The 18,780-nt window shown below is 44.4% G+C and overlaps 1 protein-coding gene across 1 annotated transcript; it reads left to right on the forward strand.

Annotated features, from left to right (window-relative positions):
• Window positions 1-3: 3 nt before the first annotated feature.
• LOC148006815 (histocompatibility antigen 60c-like) lies at window positions 4-18,196 on the forward strand. Its single transcript, XM_087604549.1, has 5 exons — window positions 4-408; window positions 13,384-13,632; window positions 14,072-14,338; window positions 14,971-15,153; window positions 16,586-18,196. The coding sequence occupies exons 1-4, from the start codon at window positions 279-281 to the stop codon at window positions 15,123-15,125; spliced, it is 801 nt and encodes a 266-aa protein (XP_087460675.1). The 5' UTR covers window positions 4-278; the 3' UTR covers window positions 15,126-15,153; window positions 16,586-18,196.
• Window positions 18,197-18,780: the final 584 nt, after the last annotated feature.

The following is an 18,780-nucleotide window of genomic DNA, read 5'->3' on the forward strand; positions in this document are numbered from 1 at the left end:
CCCACCCTACAAAGCGCTGAGACTTGAGATAAGCACTGGCCCACATCTCAGTCTGCTGGGCACAGGGACCAGCCTGCAGGGCTGCAGCTAGGCTGTGAAAAGATCTGGAGAGAGGGGAACTAGAAACCGGTTTTGAAGGACTAAGGACGAAGGAGGGAGGAGAAGGAATTGCCTTGAACACATAGCCAAGTTTCAAAAACTTTCTGTGGTCCGGGCCATCAGCAGGAAGTGATCAAGTCTTTCCCTCCCTTGGGCCACCAGCATCTAGAGGAGGAGCTATGAGGCAGGCTGCTGCTGCTGCTGCTGCTGCTGCTGCTGCTGCTGCTGCTGCTGCTGCTGCCAAAGTCCTTTCCTGCTACTTGTCCCTGCTGTGCCTGCTGTCTGTCTGTCTGTGTTCAGGGACAGAAGGTGAGTTCCGGGGATCCCTTGGAGGGAGAGGGGTGATAGGAGGGCCGCAGCGATGGGGAGGAGGGGGAAACAGTTTGTCAGTGTTCAAGGCTACCCTGTGAATTTCCAAAGCCTGGAGTGGGGGTTGGGGAGCACAGCTGCCTCTGTCTTGAGCTAGCCAGTGAGTGACTTCCTGGGACAGGAACCTGAGGGGAATCCTGGGACACAGTGTGGGAGGACAGGACCTCCTCAGCCCAGAGCCTCTTTCCAGAAGAATCTAGGACCCAAGTTCCTTCAGGTCCTCACCCCACCCCTCCCCCTCTCTACCAAGACTGTCTCTCTCCTCAGGAGTTCTCTGGCCCTTTTGCTTTTGAACTTCTCAGTGTGCTTTGCTAGATCCCAGCACAAGCAACCAGCAGCTGCTCCCCAAATTCACACACCACTGTCCCACTCACAGAGGGCTGTAGGCCCTACCTTCACTGAGTGACAGCACAGTTAAATGGTGCTTAGTGGGGCATAAGGATGCTTCTGCCCCTGCCCCTGGGCCTGTCTAGACTCCTTCCACTGGGTGCAGGTCAGAGAATGGTGTCTGTTTAGACAGAAGTCAGTTTTTCTGGAAAAGGCAGGTCAGGAATACTTCCAAATTGGCAAGCATATTATATGTGTCTCTGTATCAGATACTCAGTCGATGACTAGGAGGCCAGATTTTCTTTCCTTTTTTTAAAGATTAACATATGTTTTACTTTCATAACACTGATGATGGCCTCCAGTTCCCAAACACTTATTAGACAAGAATACATGTCCATTTGTGCAACTTAATTTATATTATAATATGTAAAATAGTGTTATCAGTTTTAAAATTTTAGTTAATCTTATTTTATACTCCAGATTTTATCCTGCTCCTGGTCCACCCTCTGAGTGTTCTCTGTCTCACATCCTCCCCTGTCCTTGGCACCCAGCCCAGGAGGAGGTCCCCACCTCCCACCCTTCACCCAACCAGACCTCCTCACTTCCTGGGGCCTCTTGTCTCTTTTCTGAACCCAGACCCAGCAGTTCTCTGCTGTATATGTGTTGTGAGCCTCATGTCACCCTATGTACACTGCCTGTTTGGTGGCCCAGTATCTGGGAGATCTCACAGGTCCAGGTTAATAGAGACTGCTGGTCCTCCTACAGGGTTGCCCTTTTCCTTAGCTTCTTCCAGCTTTTCCCTAATTCAACCACAAGGGGTCAGCAGCTTCCATCCATTGGATGGGTGTAAATATCTGCATCTGACTCTTTCAGCTGCTTGTTGGGAGTTTCAGCAGGCAGTCATGATAGGCGCCTTTTTTTCCAGCCTCAGTAATAGTGTCAGGCCTTGGGGCCTCCCCTTGAGCTGGATCCCAATGTGGGCCTGTCACTGGACCTCCTTTTCCTCGCTCTTCTCCATTTTTTCCCTTCAGTTTTTTTTTTTTTGGAGAGAAAAATTATGAATGTTCTGTGTCTGGGAATTTTTGGATTTAATGTTTTCTGCGCCCAATGTATCCATCTCTTCTGTGGTATTGCCCCTCATGAGAATCTCCCTTCCATTGCTTGAATTCTGTGGGTGAAGCTACCTCTGTTCACATTCCTAAATTTTTCACTCACAGAATTCCTTCAGGTTTTGTTTTCTGTATTGTTATATTTCCATGTTTGAGTCTTGAACAGTTTTATTTGTTTCCTCCAACCATTTGTGTTTTCTTGATTCTCTTTAAGGAATTTATCTATGTCCACTTTAAGGACCTCTGTCATCCTCACAGGGTTGATTTTCAGGGCTTTGTCTTGTGCTTTCACTGTGAACTGTGCTGGGATGTTCAGCACCTGGTGTGGTGCAGTAGCTGGGCTCTCATGGAGACCGACTGATTGCACTGGCTCTCAGTGATCGTGTTGTTGCCCTGGCATCTGGGTGTGGGATAATTAATTATAGGAGGAGGTGCTGATGTCTGGACTGTTTTTTCCAGTGGGTGTTTTGTTCCTAGGTTTCTCTTTTCTCTCTGGATTTTTGGAGAGTATGATGCTTGTGTATTGTCTGTTTCCCTGGTCTGCTCAGCTGGTGTGTTCACAATGGATGATTACTGGTATTGGAGGTGGGATAGTGGATGGAGCTGAAGAAAAAGGGGTTGGAAGAGAATGTCTTTTTTGATCCCTTGGGGATAGGGTGAGAGAGGAAAGGGAGGTCACAGCTGGTGTCCAGCCACAGAGGTTGAAATGAGAGTGTGGGATTGGATGTCAGGAGCAAAGGAGAAAGGTAGGTCCACCTTCACCCTACTTCTTGCCCCAGGAAAAGTGATCTTTATGTTAGCAGGGTCATGGGCACTGATGGAGCTGGGGGTTGTAAATAAACAACTAATAGGTTAAGGTAGTCAGCCGGGATCAACTGTGGGATCAACTGGAGATGAGAGCCGGTGGTTGGGAAAGGGAGAGCTGCCAATGATGTTCTAAAGAAAGAGCCAGGGAGGAGACCAGGGTATTGGACATAGGGTACACACAGGGGAGAGAAATCTGCAGGTAAGTTCCATACCTCGCTTTTGGCAGGTGTGGCCTGTCAATGTTGTTTTCACAAAGAGGCTTTGTCCAAAGGTAGGATCTTAGTCATCAGGAAGAAATTGTAAATATTCAAAATTGATGAACTTCACTTTGGGTAAACAAGCACCGTGTTTGTTTATTGCTTCCATTTTGTCATTGATGTCCTCTAAAGATTTGGGTCCCTTTGGTGAGTTGTGGTTGCTTTCCTACACTCAGAGCAGTTTTGATGACCTTAAATTGAGGTTGAACTGTTAGTATTTCCTGTGCTAGTGACCTCTGCCTTTCAGGCTGTAAATGTCCTCACTGTAAATGTCTCCTGTAAATGTTCTCATTATAGATGTCTCCTATTGATGTACTGACTGGGACTTGATAGGTTCATGTCTTCAGGTTTTACTGCTGTGAACAGACACCCTGACCATGGCAGGTCTCATAAAGGACAACATTTACGTGGGGCTGGCTTGCATGTTCAGATGTCCAGTTCACTATCATCAAGGTGGGAACTTGGCAGCATCTAGGTAAACTTGATGCAGACAGGGCAGAGAGTTCTACATCTTCATCTGAAGGCTGCTAGTGGATGATTCACTTGCAGTCATCTAGGAATATAGTGTTAAGGCCCAGACCCACAGTGACAAACCTAGTCCAGCCAGACTACACCTTATAGTGCCCAAACATTTACACATCATCACATTCTACTCCCTGTCCACCCTAGGCTTGTTCAACCATATGAGTCTAAGGGAGCCACATTTAAACATAGCATAATGCAAAATACAGTCTAACTGTATTTTATTTATTTTAGTCTAACTTCCAGCATCCCCATAGTCTATAGCGGTCTCAACCATGTTAAAAGTCCAAAATCTGTTCTGAGATTCATCCAATCACTTAACTGTAATTTCCTAAGACAGGAGACCAGCTGGGCAAATTCCAAACTCTGTATCTCCATGTCTGATGTCAAAGCAGTCTTAGATATCTGACTCCTTCTTCACCTTTTTTGACTGCAACCATCCTCTTTCTCCTGGGTTTGTTCCACTACTGGTTAGCAGCTTCCCCCAGCAGACAGTCCATGGCTCTGCATCTCAAATTCCTCAGGGTCTCCAAGGCAACTTTATCAGCTTCTTGTTTCAGTGTCTGGGATCCATACATGATCCTCTGGGTTCCTCCAAAAGGCTGGCATCACTTCCCCAGCTAGGCCCTCTGTAGCACTCTAAGCTCAGGCTGATGCCCTCACTGCCACTGCTGTTTTTCTTGGTGATAATTCTATAGTACTGACATCACCAATGCATTGTGGTCTTCCTCTACAAGTAAGCTTCACCAATAGCCTCTCTCAGGCTCTCTTTATGGTGCCAAGCCTCAACTACTTTTCATGACCCTGTCATTCCGATGTTATAAACTGCATTTAAAGCTGTACCTTCCCCAGTGTCCTTCCATGGCCTCTCCCAGTGACAAACCTCAGATGCTCTGCATGACCCCTTCATGCTTTCAAAACCAGTACCACCTGGATGACTTTTACACATTGCCAAGTCCAGCTGCAGCACAAAGTGCAAGCTTGGCTATGTCTGGAAACAGCTTCTTTGTACTCCCAGAAAACACTTTCCACAAGAGTTCAACTCAGTGATGCTGGTCTCTCCTTAATCACTACTAATTTCTTAGCTCCAGCTAATCAGCATCAATTGTCCCACTGGTCTCTGTTTCCCCTTGACTGTAAAGTCAGAGCCACATGGGCAAAGCTGCTGAGTTATGCTGCTTGTAGGGGCTCAAACATGGCCCTCTTATTCTTAATGCATTATCATTAACTTCCTCTTTTTCAAATTCTTCATTGTCTATGCTTCATTGTCCAGGTTCTGGCTCTGTACATTGGCCTGGAACTCAGATGTGTCTGCCTGTCTCCTTGGGATAAAAGGGTGTACCACTGCTGGGTAGGACCTTGCTCCAAAATCTCATTCCCTTAATCTATTTCCTAGAACACAGTAATTGATTGGCTCTATGTCACATCCTGGTGCCCCATTAATACTCTAATCATATATTTTATATATTTTATATTTTTTTCTAAGCTTGCTACACTTGTTCAAAATGTTCTGCATGAGAATAAACCAGAGAACAAATTCTATGATGGGACTAAGACTTCCTTTGTCAATGCAATTAATATAAATCTCTTTCCTTAGCCTAACATGCACTTTTCAGATAAGGGCAAAAGGCAGCCACATTCTCTGCGCCACACACTGAAATTCTTCTCCTTTGAAACCACTAGAGCCAGGTCTGCACAGTTCAGATTACTCTCAGCAAGAAAGTCTTCCATATTCCTACTAGGATGGCCCATTAAGCCCCATTTAAAACTTTCCACTGCTTTCCAAATCCAAAGACCCCAAATCCCCATCCTTCCAAACAATAGCATGGTCAGTTCTATCCCAGCAGTACCCCACTTCCTGTGTGATCTTCTGTCTTAGTTAGGGTTTTACTGCTCTGAACACACACCATGACCATCGTAAGTCTTATAGCAGGCAACATTTAATTGGGGCTGGCTTATACGTTCAGAGATTCAGTCCATTATCACCAAAGTGAGAGCATGGCAGCATCTAGGCAGTCATAGTACAGGCAGAGCTAGGAATTTTACATCTTCATCTGAAGGCGGCTAATGCAAGACTCACCTCTAAGCAGAGAGGACTAGGGTATTAAAGTCCACACTCACAGTGACACACCTATTCCAATAAGTCCACACCTCCTGATAGTGCCAATTGCTGGCCCAAGCATATGAAAACCACCACAGCCAAAATCACAAGGTACCACAGACAACCAGAGTCCACCAGGTATCCAGCTCATATGAAGAAGCACAATCTTTATTCAAATTGAAGCTCGGACCTTCCAACCCCTCTAATGCAGTGGATGGGTGTCTGAGGTCCATAGTTGTTGAAGCCTTGCCTTTTTTTATCATAATTACAGCAGGGTGCTTTCCAACTTAGCCGCTACATGATTGGTTAACCTTTGAAAATTGTAGTGCAGTAAGGCTGATTTGTAATGCTAAGCATACGACTTATTCCCATTGCTCCTGCTCTCTTGATGCCCAGGAGGGAAGACAGAATGATGTTGGTAATGGGTTCTTGGTTAAATTTCTTCGAGGGTCATGGGTGAGGTGGGTGAGAACATCTTTTCCTGAATAATAAGTCACAAATTGAACCAGAACCCAAAACTCAGAGGAAGCCTTTTGTGTTTCTGTGTGAATGCATGGAGTTAGGCCAGTAGAGCAGGCCTGCCAGATATCTGGCAGGACTAAGAAGTACCCATTACTTTATCTCAGGGAATAGTCCGGTTACAGTGGTTGTGGGAGTATTCTCCTGGTATTTCTCGGCATACACATAGCCCTAACACTGTAACTGATCCAGGTAGGTAGTGTCTGTTGCTGTCTGCAGTGGCTTGCTTTTGTATGTTCAGAGATTGAAGCATTGAGAGCAATACCATCATATTAAGAGGATTTAACATTAGGCAGAGCCAAAAATCAGGAGTGAGGTCATTATGGCTAACATTCAAAAACCTCATATGTGAGTTCCAATAGGTGAAGGGGACTAGGTCCTTGCTAGTCTGAAGGTTCTGTGTCTGGACCTCAGAGTGTACAATCCTGTTGGGGATTCAGGTAGACCCTATGGTACTGGTGAGGTCACCTTTGGGGTGTGGATTGGTGTGGGGAAAGTGCTGGGTTTGGTCCTAATGGTCTAGGAGGAACCATGGTTCTCTTACAAGATGCATGGAAAATAGGTCCCCTGGACCCAATATGAGTTAATGTGGCTCCATAGCACCCAGGTGTTTTCTAATCCCTATGCCATAGCTGCTTTCCTGATTTGGTGAATTTTATAAAGATGGGATTACATTATGTTGTTTATGATATTGTGGGATGAACAAGTTTCTTACCAGGCCAAATCCATCCATAAGTGAACTTTGGGATGGTTGTCCTGTCTAGTTACCTGAATAAAATTGTCCTTGACTGGATTTGCCCACCAACTATCCCCCATACTCACGCACTACCATGATCTGCAATAGGAATAGCGAACACCTCCCCATTGTAGTCTCCAATTCTTGATACCATTTTTATGGCGTGGACAAACATAAAATTAATGTTTCTTTAGGTGAGTGCTAGGCCAGGTACCCACCAAAAGGTCTTGGAGGTCAAAGATGTGGTAGGGATACCAGGTGCCTCTGGGGGCCACCTGCTGAAGGATGTTTCCCATGGTGGCATGTTAGATGATTCAAGTCAGGTTATAAGGCTGGTGAGGGTTGTAAGAGGAGGAGCAGTGATTGGTTAAAAACAAGGCTATTAGAACTGTAAGGTTTGCAACTCCGGTTTCAAGGGATTGTCTTTGTGCTTGAAGACCTGCTATCTGCCTGTGATGTCCTCTGGGTCTGAAGAAAGGTCTGTGAGGCAATAATGGATGTGGGTAATTGAGGTGGCAATTCTGTCTGCCTTAAGTGTGGTGGGTATAATCAGCACAAATCTGTAAGGTCCTTACGAGAGGGTTCAAGACTCGGGTTCTGATGTCTATTGAAGAGCACCCAGGTGCCTGTAAGTCATTATGAGCAGTAGTTGGAAGAGCAGCCTCAGAATGGCTCTCACTTATAGCCAGATTTCCTTCAGGATCTAAGATGGGGCACTGAGCGAGTCAAATATATGTATAAAAGTGACTTCAGCTAATACATCTGATTTGAGCTGAGGAATCATGGGGGGCAGGGAGGTTTCTCCCATACATACCTTACAGTCAGTCCCAAGATATAGGGTGTGTTCCTGACTGTATGGATCATGGACGACGGTGAGCCACCAAGTCCCTGCAAGTCTCCATTGTTAATTTGGAAAGGGTCTCCTTCAGTGTTCTACTCATCCTTTTTAACTGTTTTGAACTTTGTGGCCTATACGTACAAGTTACTTCCTGTGTTACTTGAGCAATGAATGATACAAAAATATTAAAACTGGTGTATGTATGCAGACATGGATGTGGGCTTGCTGTTCACCACCCACCCAAGTGTTTTGCATTCAAAAATGAATCTCCCCCCCCCCTCTCTCTCTCTCTCTCTCTCTCTCCTGCATTTTTTTGCCTAGAAATCCTGAATGTCCTGTCTCTGTCCTGATCCCTTCACTGATGGCAACTTTATTTCCCAATCAGAGCCAACTGAGGTCAGGCTTCCTTTAGCCTACCTGTGTGACACTGCAAACAGGGTTTGATCAACATAATTAGCCAAGAACACAGGCCACTAAATGCAAAGTCAGGGCCATTATCAGAGCTCAACATTGAAGGCATACCATACCCAGGAAGGATATCTTCCAATACATTTTGATCACTGTTTTGCCATTTCTTGTGTCGGAAGAAAGGCCTCAGTCCAGTCTGAGAAAGTATCTACAGGTACTAATGTTTGCCTGTATCCATTCCCAGTCCTCATGTAGGGCCTTGTTGAAGACAGTGGGCAAATTCTTAATCACTGGGTAGCCAGGTCCACAAAAGTTGTCCATTGAATCCTTCATCAAGATCATGCATGCCATTTAAAATAAATAGCAGCTTGCTGTTAGGTGCTGGGGGTAGACTGAAGAAAGCATCCTTCTGGGCTTTCTGTGGCATTGGATATTGTTTAACCTGAGGTGGGGTGGACCCTGGTTTAAATTCTATCCTAATAGGGGCTCAGTGTCCTGCTTGTCCCATTTCCCCAGTCCCTGACTGGGAACTGTGACAGCCATGTGGAGACTCCTTCTCATGTAGGCTTTAGTTTTGTGTGTTTACAGTCATCTACTAAAGATAATGTGAGGCCTGTATTGGTGGTCCATCTTGACCTGTGAAGGAATCCTAATCTGGGTAGAACTTGATTTGGGCCTGGACAATGTATGGCAAGTCACTTCCTAGTTGGGGTAGGGGCATCCAGGCATGACTAGGATAAGGTGGGATACCCATCCCATCCCGAGGTCTACTATACTTTGAATAGTCCGTGTATATTGATTTGATGCCTGTGGCCTCTTGTATCCATGACTTTTTGCTTGTTGGTTTTCCATAACCCGTTGAGGGGACTGAATGTGGGCTTCCTGTATCTACTTGAAACTTGATGGGTTACCCCTCCACTTTAATGGTTACTCAAGATTCAGGGAGGTGGTTCAAGCACTGTCTCTCCTAATTGCTCAAATCTTCTAATTCCACCAATTTGGTTTGACCCACTTCTGGCATTTTGGGGGAAGGGGATTTGTTTGGGGCAATCCTTGATCCAATGCCCTATTTTCTTACATGAGGCATGTTGGTTCTTTTGGAGTCGGGGCCTGTCCCTTGATGATAGTCTCTTACCATTGTTTACTGCTAGGTGTAGCAACTGCTGTTGTTTTTCCTCCTGAGTGCCAACTGTGGCTTTCAGCGAGATTTTGGCCATATTCTGTGTTTGTTGGGCATTGGAGTAGGCCTGTTTGTCTTTGAGACTCTGAGTTATTGTACAGTTTCTCTAAGACTGCTAACAGTTCCTGTACAGACTTTTCCTTCATCCCATCTTCTTTGTGTATATTATGATTTATGTCTGGGGCAACTTGATTGATGGAAGCCATCATCACTGCTGATGTGTTCTCTGTTGACTCTGTGTTCACTGATGTGTAGATCTGGAATGCTGCCATAATTCTTTCTTGGAAGGCTGCAGGGGACTCCCTATCTTCTTGTCTAACATCACCTATTCAAGCCAACGTAGTGGAATGACCAGCAACTGCTAGGAGACCCACCCCACCCTTAGAGTCTGAGGGTAGATCTGTAGTTTTCCCTTACCTTCAGCAATGGTGAAGTAAGTCCAGGTTGTGCCTGGCCAAAGGAAAAGATGTGTCAATTATCAATGGATTAGTTTTCAGCTGGAACTACTTCCTGAGACTCACTGATAATTCTTTCCCTCTTTTCTGTGGTGAAGAGAATCTGTCTCAGATGCTGACAATCATCCCATGTAGATTGGTGGGTAAAGATTACCATATCCAGCAGTTCTGTAAGGGCCCTGGCCTCTCTGAAAATTTCAGGTGCTGATCTTCCTAATATACAGATAACTAGTAGAGAAAGGCCTTATTGTAAGGATCAGTTTACTCTGATCATGTGGGGTCCCTGTGGCCCTAAGGGGGAGGGAGGGTCACAGTGGTGTCTGGTGTCTTGTGACTAGCATGTTCGCTAGCAACCTGCCCCTGTGTGCAGCAGTACTGGTTGTAGGGTTGTGGGTCCAGTCACTAGTACTGGTAGAGGGGAGAAGAGGAGAGGAGCAAATCTGCATCCTCACTATCCTGCAAAACAAGGTAGAGTGGTACAGTTGGTTTAGTTTTCTGTCTTTTCTTCCTAAGCACTAGGATGTGTTTCTGTCAGGTGCATGGGTCGGTGGTATATGAGTTCTTGGCAGGTGGTGATGTAGGGGACTTGTTCTGAGTGGCTGGTCCAACTATAGATGACATCCTTGACTTTCTTAACATATGGGGTCCTGGGTTCCTTCATGTGGCCAGTCAACATGGAATGCTGGTAATTCCCAACCTGCAAATAGTGTTTAGTCTGTCCATCGTACCTTCTAACCCTAGTTCTAAAGTCCTTAAACCTGTCCAGGAAAAACATTGCAGGGAGGCAGAACATCTGGGTCTGTCCCATCCTTCTAACCTTGAACACAAGAAAATAAATCAGAAACAATGCAAATAGCCAAAGAACACAGAGATATGAATGACAATTAGTATACAATAGTAAAAGCATTGTTAGATGATGATGAAGTGGGTACAACCTGAAATGTCTATCTAAAGAAATTAGGGGATCCAATTCCTTACTAATGGGTCTAGGAAGTCTCTCAGTGCTGCTGAATCTTGGTAAAGGGGTATCAAGCAATATTCTCTAGTCCCCTGTGGCCGTGCTAACTCACCTGTTTACAGATTTGCTGGAGAGAAAATAGCCAGATAGTCAGAGAAACAATATCCAGAGAATAGTTCCCAACTAGTCTTTGATTTACAGGTCGGAGACCCTGTGTAGGGGGTCATGGAAGTATCAAACGTGTCCCCAAATGCTATGCCCAGAACACAAGGTTCCCATAGACCACCAGAGTCCACCACGAATTCAACTCACATGCGGAAGGAAAGAGTCTTTATTCAAGCTTGAGCTTGTACCCTCCAATCTCTCCAATATAGTGCATGGGTGTGGGAGGTCCCAAGCTGGGGAAGCCTTGCCTTTTTATCACAGTTACAGCAGTGTAGATGCTTTCCAGTTTTGGGACTTGTTAACATTTGAAAATTGTAGCTTGGAGCATTCCAATGGGCTATTAATGATTTTACCTTGCTATGAGCAATTATGAGTAACTTAAGTAATCAATTTCAAAACCTCTAGAACATTAGGTTTTCCTCTCAGGAGCCGATTGTCTGTTACCAAGGGTAAAGTGTCTGTTCTTGGGAAAGTCACTGCTGTTGAAATGTTAGGCTGGGCCCTTCAGATCTCTGTTCTTTCCTTCTCCACCCTCATTTGCAGCACTGGGTTCTCTCTTCTTGGTGGAACCTGGTGTCATCTTTAAGCACAAATCCCTTTTCAAGGCTCGAGAGAGTTTCCCCCAATCACTGTCCTCGACTTCCATCTTCCTCCAAGGAGAAGTTATCTGAAGCTGCCAGTGTTGCTTTAGATGGACCGTCTTCATGGTCCATTGCCTCTTCTTCAGCCACACGCAGTCCATCTATGGACCCAGCTCCTAAACGCAGTCTTTCTTAGAGAAAACTTGTGCTTCTTCTTATCTTATCTACTTTAATGTGGGGGCCTTATTCGCTTTTTGTTCACAAACAAAGTGAGAGTTCTGGGGCTGCAGAGGGTTCATTTTCACGTCCATCAATCTTTTTAATGAAGTGACAAAGAACCTCAGGCAATCAAAAGGGATGAACTCAAAAGTTCAGGTGTAGGAGTTGAAAGAAAATGTGAAGATGAGAATTAAACACAGAAGGGGAAGCAGTGGGGAGAAGCAGAGTGAAAGGTGGTTGAGCCTGTGTATATCCAGCAGGCAAGGCAGGGCTTAGAGAGAGTATGTTCTGATACCTCCTTTTATATTTTATGATGAATAAGTATACTGCATTATGGATAAACGCTCCTTTAAGAAGTCCCTTTAGTAGACTGGTTCTCAGTTTCATGTGGTAGATTTGGCTCAGTGTTAAACCATGCATGGGAACATGTGTACAGATGCCTCTTGCTACTGCTTGCCACTCTTCACTCTGCTTAGTACAAATGCCCCCTTCACATTGTACTGTATGTCTTCTCTTGCTGCTGAAAGACCACAGACCATAAGTGTTCTGAGATATGAGAACTGGCTTGTGTGCCGATGTCCTTGTGCAGGTTATAGCCTGTCTTAGAATTTTATTGATATGATAATATGACCACAGCAACTCTTATAAAGGGAAGCATTCATGTTGGTGTGGCTAATGGTTCAGAGGTTTGGGTGAATATCATCATGGCTGGAAGCATGGAAGTGCACAGCAGACAGGGTTCTAAAAATGTAGCTGAGATTTCTATATCCTGACTGGCAGGCAGCAGGAAAAGAATGAAACACACTTTCTCCAACAAGGCCACACCTCCTAATAGTGCTGCTCTCTATGAGCCTATGGCGGCCATCTTCTTTTGAACCACTAAATTCCATGTCCTGGCGTTCAAAGGGTTTTTAGCCATGTCATAATGTGGAAATAGATTCAGTCCAACTTTAACAGTCCCCAAAGTCTCCAACACTCTCAAACTTATCGAAAAGTGAAAAGTTAAAAGTCTCCTCTGAGATTCATGCAATCTCTTTACTGTAATCCTATGTAGACTAGAAATAGAAAAGCAAATCACATACTTCCAGTAAACAGTGGAAGATATACAATTCTACTACATTTTCTGCTCAACAGCCAAATGCATATCTCTTAAAGTTGTGATTTAACTAGAGAGGATCCTATTTATCCAGTGCCCAGATTAGGATCACCAGGATTGGCACTAGGTAATATGACCATAGCCAGCAGCTTCACATATGTGTCAAATTGCAGTTTTCTCCAGAAAACTTCTCTGACACATTTAGGACCCAAGGCAAATTTGCCATGCGTCCTTGAGATATCTTCCTTTCTATAAAAGGTGTTCTCTCACCAGCAAGAGTAGAAGTACCAGTTGCATAGATGGCATTTTCTACCTACATACTTAGAAAAAGACACTTGAGAAAAAGTCACTTCAAGTGTTTGCCAGGTAGGTCCTCCTGGTAACATTGTGTGAATCTGAGGGCTCTAGAGTAGCCTCGGAGGGTTTTACCAGACTAAGGCAGTGAAGGTAGCCCAAGGCTAAGGATCTAGGCTCTAGAGTAGCCTCGGAGGGTTTTACCAGACTAAGGCAGTGAAGGTAGCCCAAGGCTAAGGATCTAGTTGTCCCCACCAGTATATCCATAGAGTGCTGAGTTCACAGAACATGAATCCTACGTACTTCTCCCTGTTTGTAACTCATCTACATATTTTTCTCACAGATACATACTATATCCGTTTCAACTTCACTGTCAAGGATCTTTCTTTACACTGGTATGAAGGACTGTGTTCAGTGAATGGAAAACCTTTCCTTCAGTACAAAGACAACCAGACCAAGCCTTTGGATAATCTGGGAATGGAGGTCAATGCCACCAAAGCTTGGGAAGATTTGACCCAAACCGTAAAAGGCCTTTTAGAAGAGCTGAATAAAAATCTACATAACATGAAATCATGGCCAGTCAAGACCCAGGGTAAGACCAGGACATGAAGCAAAGACAGAGGCTATCAACAAGAAACAGGAAGAACATGCTGGGTGGTGGTGGAATGCCCTTTTAATCCCAGAACCCAGGAGGCAGAGCCAGGCAGATCTCTGAAATCCAGGTCAGGCTGGTCTACAGAGAAGGTTCCAGTACAGATAGGGATACACTGAGAAACCATGACTTGAAAAGAAAAGAAAAAGAAAAAAGAAAGAAAAAAGAGGAATAAGCAGGTGCAGAGAGAAGGTTATACATGTATTTGTATAAAAAAAAAACCTGAATATTGATTGAACCTGGAAGTACAGGGCTCCTGAGCTGTAAGAAATGGCAACCCATGGAGGAAAGAAAAGAATGTGTAGGGGAAGACTTGACAATTCAGAGGGTGATGACTCTGTAACGTTTGGGAAATGATGGTGTTGTGTGTCATTTTCAGGTAATCATATCCTAGAAGGCACCCTGGTACTCCAATATGAACAAGGAAGACTCAGTGATAGCTTCTGGACCTTCACCATTGATAGACAACATTCCTTCTACTTTTATCCAACAAACAAGTTATGGGACCCACCTCAACATAAAGCCAACAGTATCATAAGGGAATTTGAGAATAGCATTGATCTTGAAGACCATCTCTCTATGTTCTCCATGGGAGATTTCAATAACTGTCACAATATGTTCTTAAAACTCTGGAAGGAAGTGCCAAGTAAGTCTTTAGGTAGATTACCATGAGGAAATGTCCACAGGGTGGGAAAGGCATGGCAGTTCTGCGGAAAAGTCTGATGACTTCCTGTGTGGATGCCAGTATGTGTGCATAATGGAAAAATCTGATAGACTTTGGCAGTGATTATCTGGTGGTCTTCTTCTCTGGAGATTCCTGGTGATCACCAGGGTTCCTCTTTCCCATCTCATTTCTCACCGTTTCTCATTCCCTATTAACCAATGACATGACATTAAATGGACTCTCCTGGACCAACAGTCTGTATGCATCACTCTAAACATCCAGGTTTTTCTCATCCTCCGTTATAGCTGCCCTTCCATCAGCCCCAGCATCACTTTTGAAGGTGTCACTGTTTTTGTCTGGCACAATTAAGCACCACCAGTTGTGTCAACCACAGTAAATATGTCACATTGCTTGATGGTTCAGTAGACATTCGCTTTCTTTGATAGTGAAACAAACTCTAAGGACCTCTTACACACACGTCCTAGTCATCTTTTTATCCAGGGTATGGAAAATAGTTGTCGCACAGGAGTTCCTTGGACCTCCTAGAGGGGAAAGTTACAGATGGAGGTGTGGTTTTAATCTTCATGCATATGTTTTCTAATTTCTTTTAACAGGATCAACAATAACAGCCCAGGATATAGCCCAGCTTACATCTGCCAACACCACTTCAATTACAGGGAATGGTACCTCTTCTGTATCTGACAGTCAGCATTTAAAGGCAAACTGGAGTCTGTTTATATTATTGATATTAATTCGTTTTATCATCTAGTTGGCCAAGAGACTGTACAAAAATACGGGTAAGGAACATACTAGGTCCTCACTCTTTTTCTTGGTCATATTTGTCGGGTAACAACATAGAAAAGGTGTCCAGGGGTTTCATCAAAGTCACTCTCCATCACAGTGGATCCCTGTCTACTAGAATGAAATCTCAGCTTAGTCTTCAGACCCTACTCCACAGTAGTGTTGGAGATAAAAATTGTTGGGTACAGGAGGCTCTCAGGGTCAGCATAACTCTGCAGTCAGAAGAGAATGAAACATGAAAGTCCTCCTGAGTGGACAGAGAACCCGAGAACCAAAGATCCATATAAGATCAAGAAAAACTGAAATGAGGTATTCCCTCCTCAAAATCAAAAGAGGTTCCCCTAAGACTGTGATTAAAGTCTGTTTTTCTTCTGAGCATGATGTGCTCCAACGCAATAATTCTTATACCTAGGGCCAAGTCTGTACATTAGTAGCACCCAGCTTATTAAGGGATAACAAGTGATCAGAATGAGCAGACTATTCAAGCAGTTGGTATTGGGGGACCAACCTGTAATTCCACCACTCAAGAGGCCAAGGTATAAGGATCACCAAGTTCAAGATAAGCCTAGGCTGCATAGTCAATCCTTGTCAAAAGAACAAAGAAAAGAAAATCCATTCATTTATCTTGCTCACTCTACTGAGCCACAATTCCGTGCATGTGGAATTAAGATTTCAAGGTCCCTGTCCTCTGAAGTTGAAGTCACTGTGTCCATGCAGGTAACATGAACCAAGTGCTCACTGCTGTCATTGTTAGATTTGCCAAATATTGTCTAGAGTCAAAATAGAGGCCAGTGATGAAAAAGCAAATGGTCTAACTATTTTAATATGAACTCAAAACGTTTACTATATGCACAGGCTGGTAGAACATTTACATCTAATATCAGGTCCCTCAGATACTTCAGCCAATATAATTATTTTGAATAACTTTTATTCCACAAAAAACTTAAATCCACCTGTATATTTGGTTCGACCTACAATTCCAGTAGCTGGAAGGCTGAGGCAGGAGGGTTGCTGGAAGAATTCAAGCCTGTTGTGGACTATATACTAAGCTGAAGGCCAGCCTAGGCAATAAAGTGAAGCCTTGGCCCACCCCCAAAAGATGAAAGCTAAAAGCCCAGAAAAGACAGAAACACTGGTATAATTTCTAGCCTTTCATGTAGGCTGATTTTTTCATGTTTCCTAAATTATTTTAATATTTTTATTCACAATGATTGTTTCAGTACACTTACAACTCCAGCAGCATCTGAGGTCTTAGCATATCAGAGGTTAGAATGGCAGAAAGGTCTAGAAGGAAAGAGGAAAGAGAAAAGAATTGGTCCACTGACTCTGTGGTCTGTGGTGTGGGCGAGTGTCTGAGAGAGGAAGGAGAGTGGGTGCTGCAGCTGATGCCCAGGAGCTCACTGTAATCCACACCTGCTTTTGTCATAGGTGCTCCCTGCTGCTCCTCTTCCTCTGCAGTCTGATCTTCATCACCAGCTGTCGGGTGACACTTGAACATTGACTGTGACTTCTTCAGCAAAGGAAGCAAACACATTTCTGATGGCATCTCCGAAATCTGACCTGTTGACTACGGACCAAACTGGTGGGATCCCAGGAGACTGGTGGCTGTCAGAGCCTCATGCATGAGGGCATCAGGGTGCACTAGGCTGTTGCCATTGGCGCCTTCCTCTTGCTCTAATCCTTTTCCTTTCTCACTCTTGCCTTATCATTGTGGGGATAAAACTGGGCATGGCTCTAAATTACACCTCACTCTGCAAAACAGGGCTTGCCCTAAGTGACTCCATTTTACAAGCTGCGGGTGGCTGTCTCCTGAGTGCAACGCAGACAACGGAGGACATGACACCTCACTTTATACTCAGACACATTTCAGCCCAGGGCCATTGATGACTGAGAAAGTGAAAATTACCATAATCTCAAAAGTAAGAATAAGTCACCTGTACACTTATCAAAATGAGTTGGAAGCAGTGAGAATCACATGTACATATCAAATTATATCAGAGAACCAGCTCAAGGATTTATCTCACCCTCACCTAGACCCTAGAAGAAGCCACCTAACTCGCAATGGTTATGTCAACACAGACTTGCCACCTGGCTAGCTGGTGTCAGGGAACCTGCAGGCCCAGAAGTCTTGTCCATCTTAAGAAGCCCTCAGCTCCACCCACCCTGCTAATGTCTCCTCCTTGAATCACTGTCTGACAGCTCATCTGCTGCTCATGCTAATGTGGGTCTGCATCTCACCTGCTGGATCCTCAGTCTTGCACCTCACCTGTGCAGTTCACTCAGTGCTGAGGCCTGGTGCAGCCCTGCAGCTCTCCATGAGCTTCCTTCACAGCTCCTCTAACCACCTGCATTCAATCTGTCTGTGTGTCTGTTATCCCTCTGTCTCAGGCTCTACTCTGGTCTCTTTAAACTCCAATGGCAACTTGTTCACTCTTCTGCAGCCATTCTGTGATCTAAGGCCATAAGATAACTCTGTGGTGTTCAATGTGTGATCTGAGAGTTTGTATTAGTAATTACGACTGGACAGAGAGCCCAGGATGGCCAGGAGCCAGTTGTCAAAGGTAATTAGGACTACTTGTTAATTACAGGCTGTGAATTGGATGGAGGTTGTAAGTTAAGGCACATATATTTTCCTGGCATAGCTCACTGATTTGGGATTTCATACTTCATAGTATAACAATCCAGTGAGTAAATAGTCCATTAGCAAAGAAATTAGAAATACATTTCTTTTCAAATGAATGTAGTATCTGATTCAGAAACTTCAGCATCCCTACCAAACCCTGGTCAACAGAGACTAAACTTGCTCCATTGACCCAATGCCTGCCTCACAGCTCAGTGAAACTTCGCCCTCTTCAGTGTGACATCTGAATGGTGTGTTAGGAAGGGGAGAGCCTTGCATCTGTCTCCCAAGAGGAGTGCGTTAGCAAAATAAATAACGAAGCAGAAATAGAAGTGAGCAAACCTCAGCTCACACATCTATGATTATTAATGTATACGATGGATATAGAAGTATACCATACTACGAATTTATACTGTTCGAAAGAAAACTAAGAGAAATATGAGTGTCGGTGAGAAAGATGAGTAACAGACTACGTAATAGACAAATCCTCAGACGGTGCTGCCTCTGATGCAGCATCATCGATCTACAGAGCACGAATAAACATGTGACAGTAACAGTCCTAGACTAATTGTCACTATCTTGACAGTAGCATACGGGAGCATAGCAAAGGCATAGACACGTTACATTCAGCAACTGAAAATTATACATACGTTTCAGTGAGGAATGAGGGACAAAGAGACAACTCAGTCATACAGCGCTCATGCTTTTTGAGAACCTGAGTTCCCTCCCCAGAATACGTGAACACTGTCGTGATACATGCTTGCAATCTCAGCATAGAGGACAGAGGGTAAGAGAGAGAGAAAGTGGGACAGAGAGAAGGGGGTAGAATATTGCATCTCTGGGGCTTCGTCATCAGAAGGAATAGTTCAATTGGTGAGTTTGGTGAGTTCCAGTACACACTGCCTCAAGACACCGTGCACATGGCGTCCTGAGTAGTGACAGCAAAAGGAAATGTGTACCCACATGTACTAGTATATGAACAAACATACACACAGGAAAAGAT

Source organism: Rattus norvegicus, chromosome 1, assembly GCF_021556685.1.
Source record: "Rattus norvegicus strain SHRSP/BbbUtx chromosome 1, alternate assembly SHRSP_T2T, whole genome shotgun sequence".
Taxonomy (NCBI): domain Eukaryota; kingdom Metazoa; phylum Chordata; class Mammalia; order Rodentia; family Muridae; genus Rattus; species Rattus norvegicus.

Bases quoted from the DNA above. Each gene is read 5' to 3' on its own strand.
- LOC148006815 (XM_087604549.1), top strand. From the start codon at position 279: ATGAGGCAGGCTGCTGCTGCTGCTGCTGCTGCTGCTGCTGCTGCTGCT. The intron at 409-13,383 runs GTGAGTTCCGGG...TTTTTCTCACAG, and splicing joins TCTGTGTTCAGGGACAGAAG to ATACATACTATATCCGTTTC. The intron at 13,633-14,071 runs GTAAGACCAGGA...TGTCATTTTCAG, and splicing joins ATGGCCAGTCAAGACCCAGG to GTAATCATATCCTAGAAGGC.